Source organism: Podarcis filfolensis (genome assembly GCF_964270895.1).
Source record: "Podarcis filfolensis genome assembly, chromosome: 2".
Lineage (NCBI taxonomy): Eukaryota > Metazoa > Chordata > Lepidosauria > Squamata > Lacertidae > Podarcis > Podarcis filfolensis.
In genome coordinates, this window is record NC_139605.1 from 6,121,433 (window position 1) to 6,141,557 (window position 20,125).

Genomic DNA, 20,125 nt, shown 5'->3' on the forward strand with positions numbered 1-20,125 from the left:
TTCTCCAATGTACTTCGTATCAATAAAAAAACTGGGAGCGGCGCGAGCAAACATTTTTTTCTGAAAATGTCAGCCAAGAGTTTGAGAACCGCTCGTGATAGAAGGTGTTCTAAAGCGCAGGCGGCGGGCTCCCTCTGGCGGCGGAAGCGGGGAGCGCGGCCGCGTGGGCGGGGGAAGGGAAGCGGCTGGATTTCCCCTTTCGAAAGCGAAAGTGGGCGCCGGTTCGAGCCCCCGCGAGCGCAGAAGAGCTCAGTTCCTCCCTGGGAGACCGGAGGGCAGGTAAGGCGGGCAGGGGAGAGGAAGGCCAGGGGGTTGTGGGGTGGGAGACCCAGGATAAGGGCTGGGGGTGGTGCATGAAGTTCAATGCAAATCGGGGAGATGCTGGAAAAGAGGCTCTCGCGCAATGTTTGATTTCTTCTTGGGGGGGGCGGGGGTTACTTAATGTAAAATAATTTGTAGTCCCTGAGATCGGATCGGATCCGTGTCTTTCCATTTTAGGAGGGCTGGGACGCACACAAACACACAATAAAAATTCGCCCCACAATAAATATTTCCCCACCTTTTAAAACCATTCCGTTTCAGTTTTATTTTCTGATCCGAGATGAAAATAAAAACTGTGACAAGAAAGAATCCGGTTCCAGAAAGGGCAGCCCTGTCAGTCTCTTCGGAGCAAAATGCCCCAAACTAGAAAAGCCCTTCAAAGTTAGAAAAGTGGCTTCTTTTGGGTCTTGAAAGGTTTTTTATCACTTTCTGCGCAGTCTTGGGCAGTCTAACTCAGAGGTAGGTCTCTGTAAGCGCCCTTGATTTCAGTAGGGACTTACTTCTGAGTAACGGGCCTCATGTGCACTATTCATTTAAGCAATACTGTATTCTATTGCCTTAAACAGTCATGTCCTCTCCGAAAGCCTTCTGGGAACTATAGTTTCACTTTCTGCGCAGTCTTGGTCAGTCTAACTCAGAGGTCTCTATTGGAGAGTAAGCCCCCTTGATTTCAGTAAGAACTTGTTGTTGTTCAGTCGTGTCCGACTCTTCGTGACCCCATGGACCAGAGCATGCCAGGCACTCCTGTCTTCCATTGCCTCCCGCAGTTTGGGCCTCATGTGCACTATTCATTTAAGCAGTACTGTATAATATTGCTTTAAACGAGGGGTAGGCAACCTAAGGCCTGTGGGCCAGATCTGGCCCAATTGCCTTCTCAATCTGGCCCAGAGACGGTCCGGGAATCAGCCTGTTTTTACATGAGTAGAGTGTGTCCTTTTATTTAAAATGCATCTCTGGGTTATTTGTGGGGCCTGCCTGGTGTTTTTACACGAGTAGAATGTAGACTGTGGGTAGAATGGTTTTACATGAGTAGAATATGGACTGGCCCACAGCTGAAAAAGGTTGCTGACCACTGCTTTAAACAGTCATGCCCTCTCCCAAAGCCTCCTGGGAACTGTAGTTTCAGGCTGCAGAGAGTTGTTAGGAGACTTCAGTTCCCAGAAGAGGTTAGCAGTCAGTCCCTTTCCCCAGGGAGTTGAAGTTCTGTGAAGTTCATGCTGTTTTAAATGTTAGGATTGTTCTCTAAGTGCCATAGGATAGCTTACCTCTGGCTCCTTCTTAAGCACAGTGAAATTTTTATTTTGCTAAATGCTTAACAGTCATAGAATCATGGGGCTGGAAGGAACCATGAGGGTCATCTAGTCCATCCCCCTGCAATGCAGGAATCTTTTGCCCAAGGTGTGTCTCGAACCCACAACTCTGAGATTAAGAGTCTCATTCTCTACCGACTGAGCTATCCAGTAGCTGCTCTCATGAAAACCCACCAAGGCCCCAGTAGGCTCCATTGAACACACTGGGAGTTGTTTCTGGGTGAGAATAGATAGGATTGTGCTACTTGCTGGTGAGGTCACTGCCATGCCCATTTTACAGATGGGGAACTGGGACTGACAGAAAGCATCCAGAGGGTGGGATTTGTGCCTGGCGTCCCTTTAGGCCAGGGATGAGGAACCTCAACCTGGTACCCTGGACTACAACTCCCATCATCCTCAGCCATTGTCCATGTTGGCTGGCACTGATGGGTGTTGCAGTCCCTCCCCCTTTGGGGGGAGTGTCGCATGGGGAGGTCAAATTCAGCTTTGATGATGGTGGTGATGGTGATGATAATTTATTATTTATACCCCGCCCGTCTGGCTGGCTCTCCCCAGCCACTCTGGGCGGCTCCCAACACATTATTAAAAATACTATAAAACATCAAACATTAAAAACTTCCCTAAACAGGGCTGCCTTCAGGTGTCTTCTAAAAGTCAGATAGTTGTTTATTTCCTTGACATCGGATGGGAGGACATCTTATTACAGTCGTACCTCAGAACTCAAATGGAATCTGATCTGGAAGTCCGTTCAACTGTGCCACAACCAAGGTGCAGCTTCTGATTGGCTGCAGGAGCTTCCTGCAGCCAATTGGAAGCCTTGCTGGACGTTCAGGTTCCAAAGAACATTTGCAACCAAAATACTCACTTCCGGGTTTGCAGCGTTTGGGAGCCAAAACATTCGACTGCCAAGGCATTTGTGATCCTTGGTACAACTGTATTATTATTATTGGTGCTGTTGTTGTTGTTGTACAACTGTATTATTATTATTATTGTTATTATTATTATTATTACTATTATTATTGGTGTTGGTGTTAAATTTATATCCTGCCCATCTGGCTGGGTTTCCCCAGCCACTCTGGGCAGCTTACAACATATATAAAAACACAACAAAACCTCAAACACAAAAAAAAATATATCCTGTACAAGCAACAAACAAACCAATAAATCAACAACAACAATAACAAGAATAAACAGTTTACAGTTCTACTTAAAATAACCGCCAACCCCAAGTAAACATTTGACTAATACCAACCCGACAAAAACAAAACAGAGGAAAATGTTTTAAACATTTTTGCCATTTGCCCCCAGCCCAAGAGTTGTTCCACCAACGTCCCAGTGGCCTCCCAGGAGCCTCTTTTAGCTGCTCAAGGTGAGTCTGGGCTCCGCCCCCTAGGCCAGGTGGAAATGGGCCTTGCAGCAGGGAGCAGGTCTCCCATCACTTGCAGCAAAGTGTGGGTTGGGCTGCTGAGATTCTCCCTACACAAACCCTCTCTCACACTTCAGACTCTTAATTACACCTGGCCATTCCTTCTCTCCCCAGACTCAGCCGCCATGATGCTGCCTGCCCCCTTGAAGCTGGCCGTCCCTCTCATCCTGTGCGACATGGTCCTTCTCCCCTTGCTAGATCTCCAGCGCTCCGCCTTGGCCTCCCTGGGGGTCCCTGCGGCCTGGCTGGAGGCGGCTCTGCGCCTGCTGGTTCTCTGTGGGGCCCGGGGGCTCCTCTCCCTGGCCTGGCCCTCCCAGATGCCCCTCGCAGGCCTGGCTGCTGTGAGCCTGCTGCAGCCCCTCTATCTCGCCGTGGGGCGCTGGTTTGGAGACCCTCCGTTCCTGCTGTCGTCAGCCCCTCGGTCCTGGCTCCTGCTGGGCTATGGGGCAGTGGTTCTGGCCCACATCATCTGGGACGTCCTGGGGCAAAGGGAGGAGGAGGAGGATAAGGAGAACAAGGGAGGCGAAGACAAGGCCACCCTCTGGAAGCTGGTGAAGCTCTTCCGCCCAGATGTGTCCTACCTCGCAGGGGCGTTTTTCTTCCTTACCATGGCTGTGCTTTGTGAGTAGGGTTGGTTTGCATGTGTGTGAGAGAGAGAAGTGGGAAGTGAGAGAGATACATACAGTGGTACCTCGGGTTACATATGCTTCAGGTTACAGATTCCGCTAACCCAGAAATAGTACCTCGGGTTAAGAACTTTGCTTCAGGATGAGAACAGAAATCACGCTCCGGCGGCGCGGCGGCAGCAGGAAGCCCCATTAGCTAAAGTGGTGCTTCAGGTTAAGAACAGTTTCAGGTTCAGAACAGACCTCCGGAACAAATTAAGTACTTAACCCAAGGTATCACAGTACATATTATTTGGAAATAGAAGACCGTATGTATGGTACACCTCCTTTCCACACAGGCTGTAAAAGCTTTATTGCCAGTGAAATGTAAATAATGGCCTTGAGAGGTTATAACTCAATAACAGTGACTGAACAGGGAAAGGAAATAATCTGGTTTGCGTTTGGAAAGGAAGACTCTCCGCTCAAAAGGTTCGCACAAACAGGCAGAGGCTGGAAACTGAGGGATAATTCAGGGTGGAAAGAAGAATGAAAGATTTAAATTACTATGACCTCACTCGTTATTTGATATCATTTTGTTTTATCTACATGCATGAGTTGGTAAAGGGACAGCTGAGGAATGAGGAGTTTGCCGGAAAATTGATGTTAATTAGAGCAGGGCTGCCATGTGTCTGGAATTTCCAGGACACAGCCGGGATTTGGCCAATTTAGGAAGTATAGATTTTGGCAAATTTCCTTAAAAATAGTTTTTTTGTGTGTGATTTTGCTTAACAACTTTTGCAATATGGGAACCCTAAATTAGAGATAAATCTGTAAAATAAATAACATGTAGAAGGGGAAGAAATAGAATATATCTAAGAGTGTGGGAAACCCATTTTTAGAAAAAAGAATGTATTAAATTAAGTTTATAGTGGTACCTTGGGTTACATAAACTTCAGGTTACATATGCTTCAGGTTACACACTCCGCTAACCCAGAAATAGTGCTTCAGGTTAAGAACTTTGCTTCAGGATAAGAACAGAAATCGGGCTCCAGCGGTGCGGCAGCAGCAGGAGGCCCCATTAGCTAAAGTGGTACCTCAGGTTAAGAACAGTTTCAGGTTAAGAACGGACCTCCGGAACGAATTAAGTAGTTAACCTGAGGTACCACTGTACTTTGGTTTTGATGTGTTATAAGTTTGAAAACGAATAAAAATTAATTCGGGAAAAAGGAAATAAAAGACCATAGTTTAACGTTAGAAGGTTCCAAGCTCAATTTCAGATGGAGCCATGCCCCCCACCTGAAATCTTGGAGAAGCTCTGCCTGTCTATGCAGGGAGGTGTCAACGGGGTGAATGGCCTCTTCCTGTGTTCAAAGAGTCCCCCCTCCCTATTTTCAAAGCGCAAACTCTCTGCAGGTGAAACCTTCATCCCTTACTACACGGGACGCTTGATTGACATCTTGGGCAAGAAGTACGACTCGGGTGCCTTCTCGTCCGCCATCTTCTTCATGTGCCTGGTGTCGCTCGGAAGGTGGGTTTCTTCCTGACAACACCCCCTGCCCAAAAAACAAAGGAGCCCTGGTTAGGCTCGGCTGGGGTGTTTTCTCATAATCTGGGGAGTCAAATTATTTCTTTGGAATTAAATTGAATTCAGAAAGCAGTTCAGGGGGGAAAGGGGGTGCTTGGAGAACTGCTTTCTACTGCAAAGGAAAGCCCCCACGTTTCCAGAATGTGACTCAAAAAGGTGATCACATATTTGGGGGGCCAGGAGCTCCGATTTTGCCATTTCGATTCCTACCCTCCAGAGTGGGACTCACACATTCACAGTTTCCTTTTGTAGAGCAGTCTCCATTTCTGTTCCAGCTCGCTGTCTGCCGGCGCACGGGGGGGACTCTTCACGATGTCCATCTCCCGGGCCATCATCCGGATCCGAAGCCGCCTCTTCTCTTCTCTCGTCCGGCAAGACCTGGCATTCTTCCAGGAGGTGAAAACAGGTGAGATCCCCCTAGCTCCAAACCCAGGCCAGCTCCCTGAGTGCCCTCTAGTGCACATACAGAGCGCTTGTGGTGGTTCCTCCTTGCAACACCCCTGTTATGACTGAGCCTTAAATATTCCCATTTTATGGGTTGCATAACTGAGGCTCCATGAGGAACGCCAAGATGTGAGGCTTTCCAGGATATGAACTTGGGTCTCCCAAGATCCTGCTTCAGCCACTCAAGCGGGCAACTCTTTTCACGTTTGTTTTTGCTGCCGAGTTCAGAGGTAAGGAATATCCTGGTGGCCTCCGGATATTATGGGACCCCAACTCCCATCATCCCCAGCCAGCATGCCCAGTGGCCAGGTATGATGGGAGTTCTAGTTCATCAACAGCGTCTTCTTTCCGTCATCTGTTCATCAAAGGACTTGATTCATCTATCGGTCGTTCTCTCCATCCCTCCATCTGCTTATCCATCAACTATTTCTCCTTTCCATCCTTTTCTTTTAAAAGTGTTTTTCTTTTCACTTTTTCATGCACAGAAAGCAATAGTCACGACAATCAACAATAGAGAGAAATAGGTGTTTCTTCCTCTCCTTGCAAGATGTTCTGACTTTCTTTCCCCCAGTTGTTGCTGTTATCTGTCTTGCTTTGGGCAGAGCTTTTTCATTTTTTAAAAAATATTTTTTATTAGAATGCGCTTTTGATCCCTCCAGTCTCCCGGCTCTGAGCGGCCTCTCCTTTTGCCCCCCAGGAGACCTGACCTCCCGTCTCTCCAGAGACACCACCATGATGAGCGACTGGGTGCCGCTCAACGCCAACATCTTCCTCCGCAGCCTGTTCAAGGTCTGTGGGCTCTGCGCCTTCATGCTTGGCCTCTCGTGGCGCCTGACGTTGCTCACCCTCGTTGAGGTGCCGGTCATGCTGGCGGCCCAGAAGTTCTACGATGCCCGCTACAAGGTGAGGGGGCCCTTGAGGGCAGGCGGGGGGAGACTGGGAGCTGCGAGTAAACGATAGGGGAGCTGCTTCCCAGGGATTGCTGTTCCCTGTTTTCCAAACCTTTGAGAGAAATATTAAAGGCAATTCCCAGAATTCTTTTGGGGAAGCCATGACTGCTGTAAGGGTGCTTTATAAATATATGGTGTGGATGTGAGAAGTGGGAATAGATAGACATAACATTCTACAAGGACAGGAAGGAATACCACAAACAGAATAACTGACACAAGCAGGAGGAAGAAGGATATATAGTTTGAATGCTTTACCTATGGGTTTATAAATCATTTAATGTGTCAAGACGAGTGGATGTCGTTAATATTGCAGTTGTTGAATTCAAGGGATAGTTATTTTGACTAGAGTATAATTGAGTATAATTGAGATGGATAAGATTTTGGAATGCAGAAACAAAGCAAATCATCAAACCCATCAATTCTAGCACGCGGGGAGGCCACCCAAATCATATAATTTGGCACCTGAACGATTGGGATTAGTACTTGTATTATATTAAAAGACGCCTGCTTCTTGGGAGAAAAGCAATGACAAACCTAGACAGCATCTTAAAAAGCAGAGACATCACCTTGCCAACAAAGGTCCGTATAGTTCAAGCTATGGTTTTCCCAGTAGTGATGTATGGAAGTGAGAGCTGGACCATAAAGAAGGCTGATCGCCGAAGAATTGATGCTTTTGAATTATGGTGCTGGAGGAGACTCTTGAGAGTCCCATGGACTGCAAGAAGATCAAACCTCTCCATTCTGAAGGAAATCAGCCCTGAGTGCTCACTGGAAGGACAGATCGTGAAGCTGAGGCTCCAAGACTTTGGCCACCTCATGAAAAGAGAAGACTCCCTGGAAAAGACCCTGATGTTGGGAAAGATGGAGGGCACAAGGAGAAGGGGACGACAGAGGACGAGATGGTTAGATAGTGTTCTCGAAGCTACCAGCATGAGTTTGACTAAACTGCGGGAGGCAGTGGAAGACAGGAGTGCCTGGCGTGCTCTAATCCAGGGGCGTCACGGAGAGTCGGACATGACTAAACGACTAAACAACAACAACAACTTGTATTATAATTTGGCAATGTTATAATGAGGCTACCACTGGATTATTGTAATTGAAAACTAATAAAAATTATTGTTAAAAAAAAGAGAAGTGATCTTACCCAAGGAGACTTTGTGTTTGACTCTGCTTGTGAGACCAGCCGTTATGATTTTTAAACTTTTGTTACGTTTGTCTGTTTTTAGCACATTGAATATTTCCACTGCTGCTTGGTTTTATTTTTCTATGCTGCCTGGATTTTTTTTTTACGTGACAGGGAGTATATAAATATTTTAAAATAAACGGAATGGAACGGAGTTATGGTCAATTTGCTGGTCTCTTTGGATTTGGTATTGCTGTGGACCAGAGATAAGGAGCCTGGTGCCTTCTAGAGACTGTTGGACTACAACTCCCATCAGCCCCAACCAGCAGGGCCAATGGTCAGGGATGCTGGGAGTTGTAGTCTGCTGAACCCTGTTGTCAATCAGTCAAGTTAAGGTAAGCTAAAGCACACACCCCTAAAGGAATCCTGGGAAGTGTAGTTTGTTAGGGGTGAGGGATAAACTACAGTTCCCAATGTTCTTTTGGGAGGGGGGAAATGGGCTTTGAACATTCTTTAAAGGAATGGTGTACACATAGCCTGAAGCAAAGGGATCTTGCAGCCAAACCCAGTGGTCTGCCCCCCTCTGGCGTTTAGCGCAGACTCCTAAACTCTCTCCTTTGCCCTCTCTTTTGCTTTCTGCAGGTTCTTCTGCAGGCGATCCAGGACTCCCTGGCACGTTCTGGGGAGGTGGTGCGGGAGACGGTCTCCTCCGTTGAGACGGTGCGCAGTTTTGCCACTGAGGAGGAGGAGTCTGAGCGCTACGATGCGGCCTTGGCCGAGACCCACCGGCTGAAGGACCGGAGAGATTGGGAGAGTGCCGTCTACTTGCTCCTCAGGCGGGTGAGTCCTTGGGGTCGTGTGTAGGGGAGGTCAGGAAGGGGCCAAGCATGCTCCCAAGGAGAGCTGGGGCAGGAGAGCTTTCTGGAAATGGCACCCCTTTCTTTGGTTCTTCCGTTTTCCAATCAGCTTGATTTACCTGGGCAGCTTTCTCAAGGTCACTGTTCACATTGGAATATCGAGCGTTGGTGGTGTATTGTATTCAGTGGTCTGTGTTTGCCTGAGCTCAAGTCTGGACTAAGGATTCTGAGCTCCTGTGTTCGGATTCGATACATGATATCCAATCACAGAACGTTTCAGGATTTGGGCCTCTGCCATTGGGCCTTAAACTCTGAGTCATGATTTGCAGCTTAGAAGTATAGACAGCCAATCACGTTGGGAGTGGGCCAGGCCTTCAGAAATGTATATAAGCAGTTGCTTTGCTCCTGTGGTCCAGTTCTGTTAGTTTAATAAAGGTTCTTGCTGTTATCACTGTGTCTTGCCTCATAGGAATCCACCTGTACTTCAGGTCGCTTGTACAGTGGTACCTCGGGTTACATACACTTCAAGTTACATACGCTTCAGTTACAGACTCTGTTAACCCAGAAATAGTGCTTCAGTTTAAGAACTTTGCTTCAGGATGAGAACAGAAATCGTGCTCTGGCGGCGCAGCAGCAGCAGGAGGCACCATTAGCTAAAGTGGTGCTTCAGGTTAAGAACAGTTTCAGGTTAAGAACGGACCTCCGGAACGAATTAAGTGCTTAACCCGAGGTACCACTGTAGTGTCTTCATACTGGCCAGTTTTTTTATGGATGTACAGGGTGAGGAGGTATGGCAGGGGGCCGAATCAGGCCCACAGGCAGGCATGGGGAATTCAACATCCTACAATCCCTTCTCATATACCTAAAAAGGTAAAGGGACCCCTGACCATTAGGTCCAGTCGTGACCGACTCTGGGGTTGCAGCGCTCATCTCGCTCTATAGGCCGAGGGAGCCGGCGTACAGCTTCCGGGTCATGTGGCCAGAATGACGAAGCCGCTTCTGGCGAACCAGAGCAGCACACGGAAACGCCGTTTACCTTCCCACCGGAGCGGTACCTATTTATCTACTTGCACTTTGATGTGCTTTCGAACTGCTAAGTTGGCAGGAGCAGGGAGCGAATAACAGGAGCTCACTCCATCGTGGGGATTCGAACCGCCGACCTTCTGATCAGCAAGCCCAAGGCTCAGTGGTTTAGACCACAGCGCCACCCTTCTCATATACCTACCAGTGGGATAAATCAGGCTGGTAGGTGAAAGGGTCTTTGTACTGGTGACCCCACAGATGTGGGACGCTCTTCTAGGTGGGGGGGCACATGGCCCCCTTTCTTCCAGACCTTTAAGTGCACTCTGAAGACCTCCCTGCTCTGTGCTGTTTTTCCTTTAAAAACTTTAAAAACTGAGCATTGCTTGTCAAAAGGCCTTCAGTGGGTTGGGCACAGCGGTCCTCTGTCATAGCCCAGCCGGAAGCTCCAAAATAGAAACAAGAGGACGGGGGAAATCACGAAGAACTTTCCAAAAGGATACAGGCCTATTTAATTCTGATTTAAACTGGGTGCATCTTTGACTCTTGGAGAACCTGGGAGGGAGGGAAAAATCTGTCAACGTCCATTCTCCCGGTTTCTCTCTTTTTGCAATCTTAAATTCTGTTCTTCACATTTCTGCAGCGATTTGTGAGCTTTCTTTTTTAGAAACACACGTGAGAATTCCTCAGCATTTCAGAGTGGCTTTCTCCTAATAAACATATGCAGTTTCAAGTACAGTCATACCTCGGGTTGAAGTAGCTTTCGGATGAATATATTCAGGTTGCAATCCGCGGCGACCCGGAAGTAACGGAGTGTGTTACTTCCGGGTTTCGCCGCTTGCGCATGCGAAGACGCTCAAAATGACGTCATGCGCGGAAGCAGCGAAACACGATGCGCAGACGAGTCTTATGTTCACTTCAGGATGCCAACGGGGCTCCAGAACGGATCCTGTTTGCATCCATAGGTACCACCGTAATGGGCACATTTCTGCAAGCATTTCCTCCTAATACACATTGATTGGCTGGAGCAGTGCATTGCCAAGTTTTGGAGAAGTCTAAATTTCAAAGTCTGCCTGTCTTTAGGTTTGTGTCTTGTTTTGGGAAAGTCCAGATTTGATAGATTCTCCTTTAGAGGCCAACTGAACTGAATTTCATCCTTGGAGGGGAAAGGGGTGAGCAGAACAGCCAAGCCATCAAACGTGACTACTAGGGTGGCTGCCGGCCCTCAACATCTTCCCCCGAATTTCTCTCTCTAGCTCCTGCAGCTGGGTCTGAAACTGATCATGCTTCACTCTGGGTACCAGCAGATCCATTCTGGCCTCATGACCCAAGGGAACTTGTTCTCCTTCATCCTCTACCAGATGGACTTCGGGGAGTACATACAGGTGGGTGAAAATCCGCAACGGGAGGCTGCAACAGCGCTGGCATTCCAGCCTTGAATGGCATTCCAGCTATTCCGCAATTGGAGTCACGCCTTCAGCTTTTTAAATGGGTGTGATGCTCCTGCCCTTCCCTTCATACTCCACATACTGTGTCCATCTGCCGCTTCTACATCCTTCAAGGAGCTGCCTTATATGGAGTCAGACCACTGGTCCATTGGGTTCAGCATTGACTACACTAACCAGTGGCAGCTCTGTAGGTTTGCTGCCTCAGGTGGCAAAATGTCTTGAGCTGCCGGCAACTCCCATTTTGGGCTTGAAGGGCCAGGGCCAAGATGGTGCCGAGGTCTTCTTTGCTGGCGATCCCTCACAGCCGAGTAAGATTGTCTTCCATAAACATGGTCTTAACAGTGAGTTTGTAGGTTTCTGGGCGGGAGCTGATCACGGTGAGGGTTTGCCAAAGGTGCCTTCCTCTTAGCTAGTTTCTCCCTTTTGTCCTGAATTTGAGCATCTTCAAAATCCATGACACCTTTGGTAAAGGCTGTTCTCCAATTGGCGCGTTCGCAGGCCAGAGTTTCCCATTTGTTGGTGTTTATACTTCATTTTTTGAAATTTACCTTGAGAGAGTCTTTAAATCTTATCAGAGCTCTGCATATTCCCTTTCAATTATACGACAGGGCTTTGCTTTGCTGGCTTCTCTCTCCCTCTTTTTTTCTTTTTAAAATTCCTCTTATTGAAGGCAAGGTTGTTTTATGTGTTCTGGCAACTCCAGGAATTTGCACCGTAGAACTTTGTAAAGCCAGCGTCGTAAATTTGTTTTAACAAAGCCTTGCAGCCCTCACCCTGATTTCCTGTTGGCTATATCTCCACATTTTGAAAACTGATTTTAAAACTTATTTTAAGGACTTTTAACCTTCAAAACCTCTGAATCTCTTAAAATCCTTTTTAATTCCTTTGACCCCCTGTATTTTAAACAAACTGAAAGAGAGGGGAAATTGCTGTTGCCGAAGAGACTACGTTGAAAGAACGTCCTGTTTGGTTTTTATCTTTTTACCCTCCTCTCTATTACCTCCCTGTCCACAAAGTAGCTGTAGATAAATCTGGACTGGATGAAATTGTGGATTTGGGACTCCACCAATTGATCTGAGAAATACACTTTGGCTGATACATGCAGAATTCCAGAAATGAGAAGAGCAAAATATGGATAGAGATTCATGGTCTTTAATTCTCAAGCAGAGTACAGTGGTACCTCGGGTTAAGTACTTAATTCGTTCTGGAGGTCTGTACTTAACCTGAAGCTGTTCTTAACCTGAAGCACCACTTTAGACAATGGGGCCTCCTGCTGCTGCCACGCCGCGGGAGCACAATTTCTGTTCTCATCCTGAAGCAAAGTTCTTAACCTGAAGCACTATTTATGGGTTAGCGGAGTCTGTAACCTGAAGCTTATGTAACCTGAGGTACCACTGTAACATGGACAATTATTTTCTGCCTCTTAAAGAGTCCATATCACCACCAAAAAATAAAATAAATCCCTTTTTCTCTCTGCAGAGGAGACACTCCCTGGATTTAAGAGGATAAAGCTAATGGAGTACAGGGTCAGATTTAAGGTGCTGGTTTTGACCTTTAAAGCCCTTCACGGCCTAGGACCCTCGTACCTACGGGACCGCCTCTCCCGGTATGCCCCACGGAGGACCTTAAGGTCCATAAATAGCAACACCCTAGTGGTCCCGGGCCCTAAGGAAGTCAGATTAGCCTCAACCAGAGCCAGGGCCTTCTCAACACTGGCCCCGGCCTGGTGGAACGCTCTGCCTCATGAGACCAGGGCCCTGCAGGATCTGATTTCTTTCCGCAGGGCCTGTAAGACAGAGTTGTTCCGCCTGGCCTTTGGCTTGGAGCCAATTTGATTCCCTCCCTCTCTTTCTTTTTTCTTTTCCTTCTCCTCCTGCGATGAGGCTACATTTTAATATTTTAATGTTCCAATATTTCAATGTATTTTATTTTTGTTTTTAAGTTGTAATCATTCAACTTGTTTTTATTATTGCTTGTAAGCCGTTCTGAGCCCGGCCTTGGCTGGGGAGGGCGGGGTATAAATAAAATAATAATAATAATAATAATAATAATAATAATAATAATAATAATCATCCCCTAACTGTGGGATTGTGAAATAAGTTTAGCATATTGACAAACCTCCTTGTCTTGCTCTTCTTTCGCTCCTCACAGACCCTGATGTACATATACGGAGATGCGCTCAGCAATGTGGGGGCTGCAGAAAAAGTGTTTGACTACCTGCACCGGGAACCGTCCGTTCGCACTGAGGGGACGCTGGCCCCGGACTTCCTCCGAGGTCACGTCTCCTTCAGAAACGTCTCCTTCTGCTATCCTTCCCGCCCTGATCTTCAGGTCTTAAAGGTACATGGCCAAGAGTCTGGTCACCTGAGGATGTTGGAGCAGAGATATGGGGTGTCCTGTCTCTTTAAATGAGAACGGGGACCCCCTTGGCCAACCTCCCACTGCGGTGGGCCAGCTCTCCTTAAACCCCATTTGCGCCAATGGTTCAAAGCAGCATCATACCACTTTAAACAGTCCTGGCTTACCCCAAAGCATCCTGGGAACTGTAGTTTGCTAAGGGTTCTGAGAGTGGTTGGGAGACCCCTTATTCCCCTCACAGAGCTACATTTCCCAGAGTTCCCTGTGGAGAGGAGTGTCTTGTTAAAACCACGCTGGGAATTTTAGAACGGTCTTTCAAACCCCATGTAGGTTTATAGCAGTCTGGTGGCTGTGAGTTCCATAGGTGAATCACAGCCCTGGTTTTTCCTCCTTTCCTTGCTCCTTCTCCGCAGAACGTCTCCTTTGAGCTCCGTCCCAGGGAGGTGGTGGCGCTTGTGGGTCTCAACGGCAGTGGAAAGAGCACCTGCGTGGCACTGCTGGAGCGCTTCTATGAGCCCCAGTCTGGGGAGATCCTCCTGGACGGGGTCCCGATCCGGGATTATGAGCACAAGTACCTGCACAGCAAGGTGAGCCAGGGGGCCCCACAAAGTGTGGCTGAGATCAAACTCCTGTTTCCTCTTCATTATTTATTATTCATTTTATTTATTGAATTTATATTCCGCTGTATACCCTCAGTTCTCAGGGCGGTTTACAGAATAAAATCATAATATAAAACCACACAATCCATAATCCATTCTTCCTTATGGAATATGCAGAAATGGCAAAACTCTACTGGAAGAATAAGAAATCAAGATAACAAGTTTTTTTTAATTAAAAGAATGGAAATGGTTTATTGAATATTTACAGATAAATTGTAAACAGATAAAAACACCGGCAGGATTATTGTAATAACCTGCAGCTACATAAGAGTATATATTTAAAGAAGATAAATAAATGAGTAACTTAAGTTAATTTCAGTTACAGATAGGTAGCCGTGTTGGTCTGCCATAGTCAAAACAAAAAAAAATTTTTCCCTTCCAGTAGCACCTTAAAGACCAACTAAGTTAGTTCTTGGTATGAGCTTTCGTGTGCATGCACACTTATCTGAAGAAGTGTGCATGCACACGAAAGCTCATACCAAGAACTAACTTAGTTGGTCTTTAAGGTGCTACTGGAAGGAAAAAAAATTTTTTGTTTTAAGTTAATTTGGATAGGCAGAAGATACTAACAATAAATTTAAGGAACTGCATAAAGAGGGGAAAGAAAGTCCAGTTTTAAAATGTCAAAATGATTGTAAAATCAGTGAAATGTATATATCTGAAAAGTATAAATGGTTTTTTTAAAATCCATAATCCAAATAAAAACAACAGCCCAATAAACCCCCCCAAAAAACCCTACATTTTAAACGGACATAGGCTCCCAAATTATTCATTTATCTCACAAGATTTATATACCACTTATTTGTAATAAAACTTCAAAGCAGTTAACAAGAAGAAACAATTTAAAAAGTTGAAAACAACTATTTACAGCATTGAAAAATAATTAAAATCAACCATAAGCTAAACAAACAAAAAAAACCCAGATTGAAACACTTGTTAGTGTTCCCCAAATTTTGATAGGGTTGCCTGAATATATATGTTTTAGCAGCCGCTGAAAAGAATACGCCAAAAGCGCCTGCCTGATGTCAATTGGCAGGGAGTTCCAAAGGATTTTGGGGATGCTAGAGAGTTGTCAGTGCCAAGGGGATGGTGGTTCTGTTTTTCACAAAACAGGAAGCATCTTTTGCAAAAGAGGAAACGACAAGGTGTGGCTGAGCACTGGAGAGGAAATGTGGGTTGCAAAAGGCCATGCCCACCAAGATTTCGTGATACACAAACACTTCCCAGCCTGGTACTTAAGCTGTAAATTGTGGCTTTATCCAGGGGATGTGACTGGAGATGATTCCCATAAGGAGATGCTTGCAAGGAGCAGCTGCGGCTGTTGAGCCTTGAGAAGGGATGGTTCAGAGGGGATACGAGAGCCTCCTTCAGATATTTGAAGGGATGGAAGGACCTGCCCCTTCCTGTTCTTTCAGCTTCTCATCTTTCCAACTTTAATTTAGTTCTGTACATTAATGCAGCAATTTGTGGGTTTTGCTTTTAAAAATCTGCATGAAAATTTTTCATTATTTCAGTGCAAATCTCTCCTAATGAACATGCTATTGTCTGCAGATTTGACTAATGCACACATTTTTGCAAGCAATTTCTCCCAATAAAAAAGCATTTTTGTAGGCTGTTTTCACTAACATCTTCATTTCTTATGCCCATTTTTGAAATGTTTTGGGTTTGAAAACAGGGTTGCAAAATTCAGAGAATTGTGAATGTTGAAGGTTCACCTGTGTTTCAGTTCTCTTATTGTTTGAGAAGATGCAAATATTGTGGAATGTGCTTCAAATGCAAAATGAATCCCAATTTCTCTCTAGTCGTCACACTTCATTCTGCCTGCAGGTGGCGCTGGTGGGACAGGAGCCGGTCCTCTTCTCTGGGTCCATATGGGACAATATCGCCTATGGGGTGCAGGATTGCAGCCAGGAAGAGGTGGCGGCTGCGGCAAGAGAAGCCAACGCCTTAGGCTTCATCAATGAGCTGGAAGGAGGGTTCGCTGCAGGTGGGTGAAACCTCTTTCCTCCCGTCTCCTTTTGCCAGAGGCAGAACTCCACTCTCCTTCCAGAAAAGGCAGCTGGCCTGATTCTTACCCTCTCTGAGATAACATGAATTTCTGTGGCCCACTGAATTCCTCCAGGAAAATTGGTGGGGCTCCAGTCTCTTGTGATGGGTGAGAATTCCAGACTCTGAGCCTCACCTCCTCTTGTCACTGTGCCCGACCCTCCACCCAGCTGCTCACTGCATCCCATCAAATGAACCCAGGAGTTCAGGATCCTCCTTTACCTGCCACTCGCCTTTTGCACCCCTGCCATCACTCCCACTCCTCTGGCAAACAGGCTTTCTTTTCCCCTCTTCCCACCCCTTCTCTCTCGTTCTTGCCTCCCTGCAGATGTCGGGGAGAAGGGAGGCCAGCTGTCCGCAGGGCAGAAGCAGCGCCTGGCCATCGCCCGGGCCCTGATCCGGAACCCCAAGGTCTTGGTGCTGGATGAGGCCACAAGTGCTCTGGATGTGGAGAGCGAAGCTGCCGTGAGTGTCGGGGGGGGGGGGAGGAATTGTGGTTGACGTGAGAAGCGTTAGCCATGAGTGGGTGTGGCGGTTTTATATTATTGTTATTTATAATATTAATAAGCGGACTTGCATTTTCCAGTGCCAGGCAGCTTTTAATAAAATGCTCACGGGGGACCAGACCAACTTGCCCTTTCAGTTTTTTCCATCATTTCCCCCCAGTTTGGCCAACCTTAGGATGAGAAAATTATATTGACAGTATTGACAGGGAACTTTTTAATGTTTGATGTTTTATTGTGTTTTTAATATTCTGTTGGGAGCCGCCCAGAGTGGCTGAGGAAACCCAGCTGGATGGGCAGGGTATAAAGAATAAATTATGATGATTATGATGGTTAGTGTGTATCCTGGACTGCATGCTATTCTGACACCCAAATGCTCCCTTTGCTCTGTCCCAGCGCCTGCCGATCCAGCAGTTCGAAAGCACACAAGTGCAAGTAGATAAATAGGTATCCCTGCAGCAGGAAGGTAAATGGAGTTTCCATGCACTCTGGCTTCCATCATGGTGTTCCGTTGCACCAGTAGTGATTTAGTCCTGCTGGCCACATGACCCAGGAAGCTGTCTGTGGACAAACGCCAGCTCCCTCGGCCTGAAGCGAGATGAGCGCCACAACCCCAGAGTCACCGTTGACTGGACTTAACCATCCAGGGGTTCTTTGCCTTTACCTATGTTATTGATATTTATAATATTAATAAATGGACTTGCATTTTCCAGTGCTAGTCAACTTTTAGACCTTATCCTTTCAGTTTTTTCCATCATTATTTTTCCAGTTTGGCCAACCTTAGGATGACAAAATTATATCTATCCTGGGCTGCATGCTATTCTGCCACCCAAATGCTGGGTTACCTAACATGGGCAGGGTAGTAGTAGTAATAATAATAATAATTAATATGGAGCACTCCATGCTCTATATCCTTGTGTGGGAAAACACAGGAAGATCCATAATGCTTACAAACATCTCTCAATCTCTGTCTTTCTCTGACTCGTTCTCTTTCACACACAGAGAGCCAATGGTTAGTGTCTTAGACTGGGACGCGGGTTCAAATCCCGACTCAGCCTTGAAGCTCACTGGGTGACCTCTCAGCCTAGGCTACCTCGCAGGGTTGTGAGGAAGAGCCCCATATACGTCACCTTGAGCTTCTTGGAGGAGGGCTGGGATAGAAGCCTAATAAATAAATAAAATAAATCTAAGAGGGGGTTTCTGGCTTCTTCTCCTAGATCCAGCAGTCACTGATGAGCAGCCAGGCCAGGGCGGTGCTGGTGATCACTCACCGGATGCAGACGGTGGAAAACGCGAGCAGGATCGTCGTCCTGGAGGGTGGGGAGGTTGTGGAGGAGGGGACGCACTCTGAGCTGATGAGCCGGAGGGGCCCCTATTACCGCCTGGTGCAAAGGAGCCAGGCTGAGTGACTTCCGCACAGGCTGAATGGTCTTCTGGGGTCCCCCTCTCGAGGTGGTTGTGCGTGTGGCATAACTGTGTTTGCCTTCTGCTGAGTGGGACCTTGGCCCACAGCCCCAAATTCCTGCCATGATGGGGCTACTAAGAGACTCACCTAATTGGCTGATCCTTTCCGAGTGCAGCCTTCTACTCAGAAGTAAGCCCTACTGAGTTCAATAGGGCTTACTCCCAGGTAAGCGGATGGAGAATTTCATCTCGAGTTGCTTAAAATATGGGGTCTGGCTTCTTTCCCAATCGTCTCTTGGTCCCGTATGTCTTAGTGTTTCTGAGTATGTTGTAAAAATATCTTAAGGCACTTTTGGTCTCTTGCTGTTGATTGTCCAGGACTATGATGGCATGAAAGTGGTGTTTTGTAAAATAAAATGTGTGCGCATAACTCTTTGAAGTTTGAAATTTTGTGTCTCTGGGGGGGCTGCAGAATGGTGCTTCTTATAGGGTATGGGAACACAAGAGGCTGCTTGATTAGGTCAAAGGGAGCCCCACTAGTCCAGGGCTGGATCTACACAAGATCTGAGTGCTTGAGGGACACATTGGCTCAACTTGAAGCGTATTTAACCCGAGGTATGACTGTATTCCCAACTCTCCTTTCTTCCATCCTAGAACCAAAGGCAGCATCCAGGTGGTCCCCAATCCAGGCACTGACCCTTCAGACCCTCTTGGCGTCATGTAACTTAATCCCACACCTGCTAAACCACAGATTTTGTCCCCATCTCACTTTGGACTCTAGTTCTTCAGTCGCGTTGCACAGGGAAGACCAATTATTGGCCCCTCCCTGCCAGAGTCTGTGAATATTCTCTGGAACTTCAAAATCTCTGGAACTTCTGTGATAAGAAGGAAAAAACCACTAAAGACAAAGGGAGTGCACCCTTGTTTATTTCAGTCAAATGGATATTACAAAAGGAAGAATAGTAATAATTACATCCAGTGTCTTCAAAGCAAGGTGCAGCAAATCCATTGAGGCCTAAGAGAGTTATTGCATTCTTATTTCTAGGAAAGACTCTCCTTAAGGAATGCCAGCCTATGAGAAGGGAAGGAAGATGGCGGGAATTGCAGGTGGGAGGAACATGTTCCTCAAGGGCCACAGGTGGAAAAGCAAGAATGTGTGAGATAAAAATTAGGCAATTTGAAGGTAGCAAAACTAGTTTACTTGGAGGAGTTCATGTGGTCCCACTCCCAGTGGGTCTCCCCTCCTAGAAGGCTGTGGGGACCAGGCTAGAAGTCTCATGAACTGGAGGCCTGCAGCCCAAAAGAAGGGGCTCCTTATTTCAGATCAAACTGTGTCCATGAAGCTCCTGATCTGCCTCTTCTCCTTGCTGGCTTCCTCCTTGGCTGCCAGCAGGATCAGACATTACATCCGCTTAGCCAAAGGCTGGGCGGCCCAAGAGGCAGGTAGGCAGTAACAGCTTAGCTTATTTCATGCATAATACACCTAAAGCAGTTCTCAGATGTTGCCTTTCCTTCAATTTGGATGGAAAGTGAGTGACACAAGATTGGAGAAAGGCTTGTGGTGGGATCCACAGCAACAAAAAACCAAGAGAAACCATCAAAATCACTGCTCAATCTCCCCACCCCTTTTTAAAGCTTTTAGTTGTGTATATCGGGCACATTTCTGATTAATACAAGCACATTTCTGAAAATCAGCTGCAAAGCAAAATTGGCCAAAATTCATCAGAAAAACATGATTATCCTCAAATTCTAGTTACAGCTGGAGTCAGAATGGATGGGTGAGAGCCAGGATTAAGGAACATCAGAAACAGCATTAAAGGACAGCAGGAGCTCTGAGCCTCTGCAATTCACAGCCAAACTTGGGCAGGCTCCTTCTGGTCTCATCTCACACACTGGGCTGGTATGAAACTGCAGAAATAAAGAACAGGAGTGTTTCAAAAGCCGGCATCATGGTGTGGGGGCTTCAGCATTACAGAGCTAGTGGGAACCCAAAGGGCATCTAGTCCAGCCTCCCAAGGAAAGCCACCATCCCTAATCATGTCAGATCAGACCTAAGATTGCTAGTA

At 46.8% G+C, this 20,125-nt stretch overlaps 3 protein-coding genes and 1 long non-coding RNA gene across 12 annotated transcripts in view; 2 read left to right on the top strand and 2 right to left on the bottom strand.

Moving 5' to 3' along the window:
* Window positions 1–19,790, top strand: part of LOC310757345 — a 97,113-nt gene extending 77,323 nt beyond the window's left edge. The window contains exon 2 of the long non-coding RNA XR_014545081.1: window positions 18,862–19,790. This is a non-coding gene — a long non-coding RNA (uncharacterized lncRNA). The remainder of the gene's footprint in view (window positions 1–18,861) is intronic.
* The window catches only part of LOC310756986 (class I histocompatibility antigen, F10 alpha chain-like), a 151,731-nt gene that overhangs the window by 71,598 nt on the left and 60,008 nt on the right, over window positions 1–20,125 (bottom strand). The gene's annotated exons all lie outside the window — the stretch shown is intronic.
* LOC310757054 (class I histocompatibility antigen, F10 alpha chain-like) overlaps window positions 1–20,125 on the bottom strand; it is an 85,050-nt gene that overhangs the window by 41,356 nt on the left and 23,569 nt on the right. For 2 of the 5 annotated variants that reach the window (XR_014545030.1, XM_083602172.1), the window contains one exon: window positions 18,967–19,967. Coding sequence is in view for 2 of the 5 variants with exons in the window: in XM_083602172.1 (XP_083458298.1) it covers window positions 19,945–19,967 (23 nt within the window). In the remaining 3 variants the exon portion in view is untranslated. Of the gene's footprint in view, window positions 1–18,966; window positions 19,968–20,125 lie in introns of those variants that run through there. The other 3 variants (XR_014545031.1, XM_083602173.1, XR_014545029.1) reach the window with 2 other exon arrangements.
* Window positions 52–19,790, top strand: LOC310756539 (antigen peptide transporter 2-like). 2 transcript variants are annotated; one of them, XM_083600779.1, is made up of 13 exons: window positions 52–279; window positions 2,940–3,000; window positions 3,172–3,678; window positions 5,076–5,190; window positions 5,523–5,653; window positions 6,389–6,594; window positions 8,407–8,604; window positions 10,898–11,026; window positions 13,241–13,429; window positions 13,861–14,034; window positions 15,934–16,093; window positions 16,481–16,617; window positions 17,873–19,790. In XM_083600779.1, exons 1-13 carry the CDS (start codon window positions 67–69, stop codon window positions 18,062–18,064), a joined length of 2,412 nt encoding a protein of 803 aa, XP_083456905.1. In that variant the 5' UTR covers window positions 52–66; the 3' UTR covers window positions 18,065–19,790. The 2 variants fall into 2 exon arrangements, with proteins under 2 accessions (XP_083456905.1, XP_083456906.1); XM_083600780.1 differs by lacking the exon at window positions 2,940–3,000 and having other exon boundaries at window positions 169–279.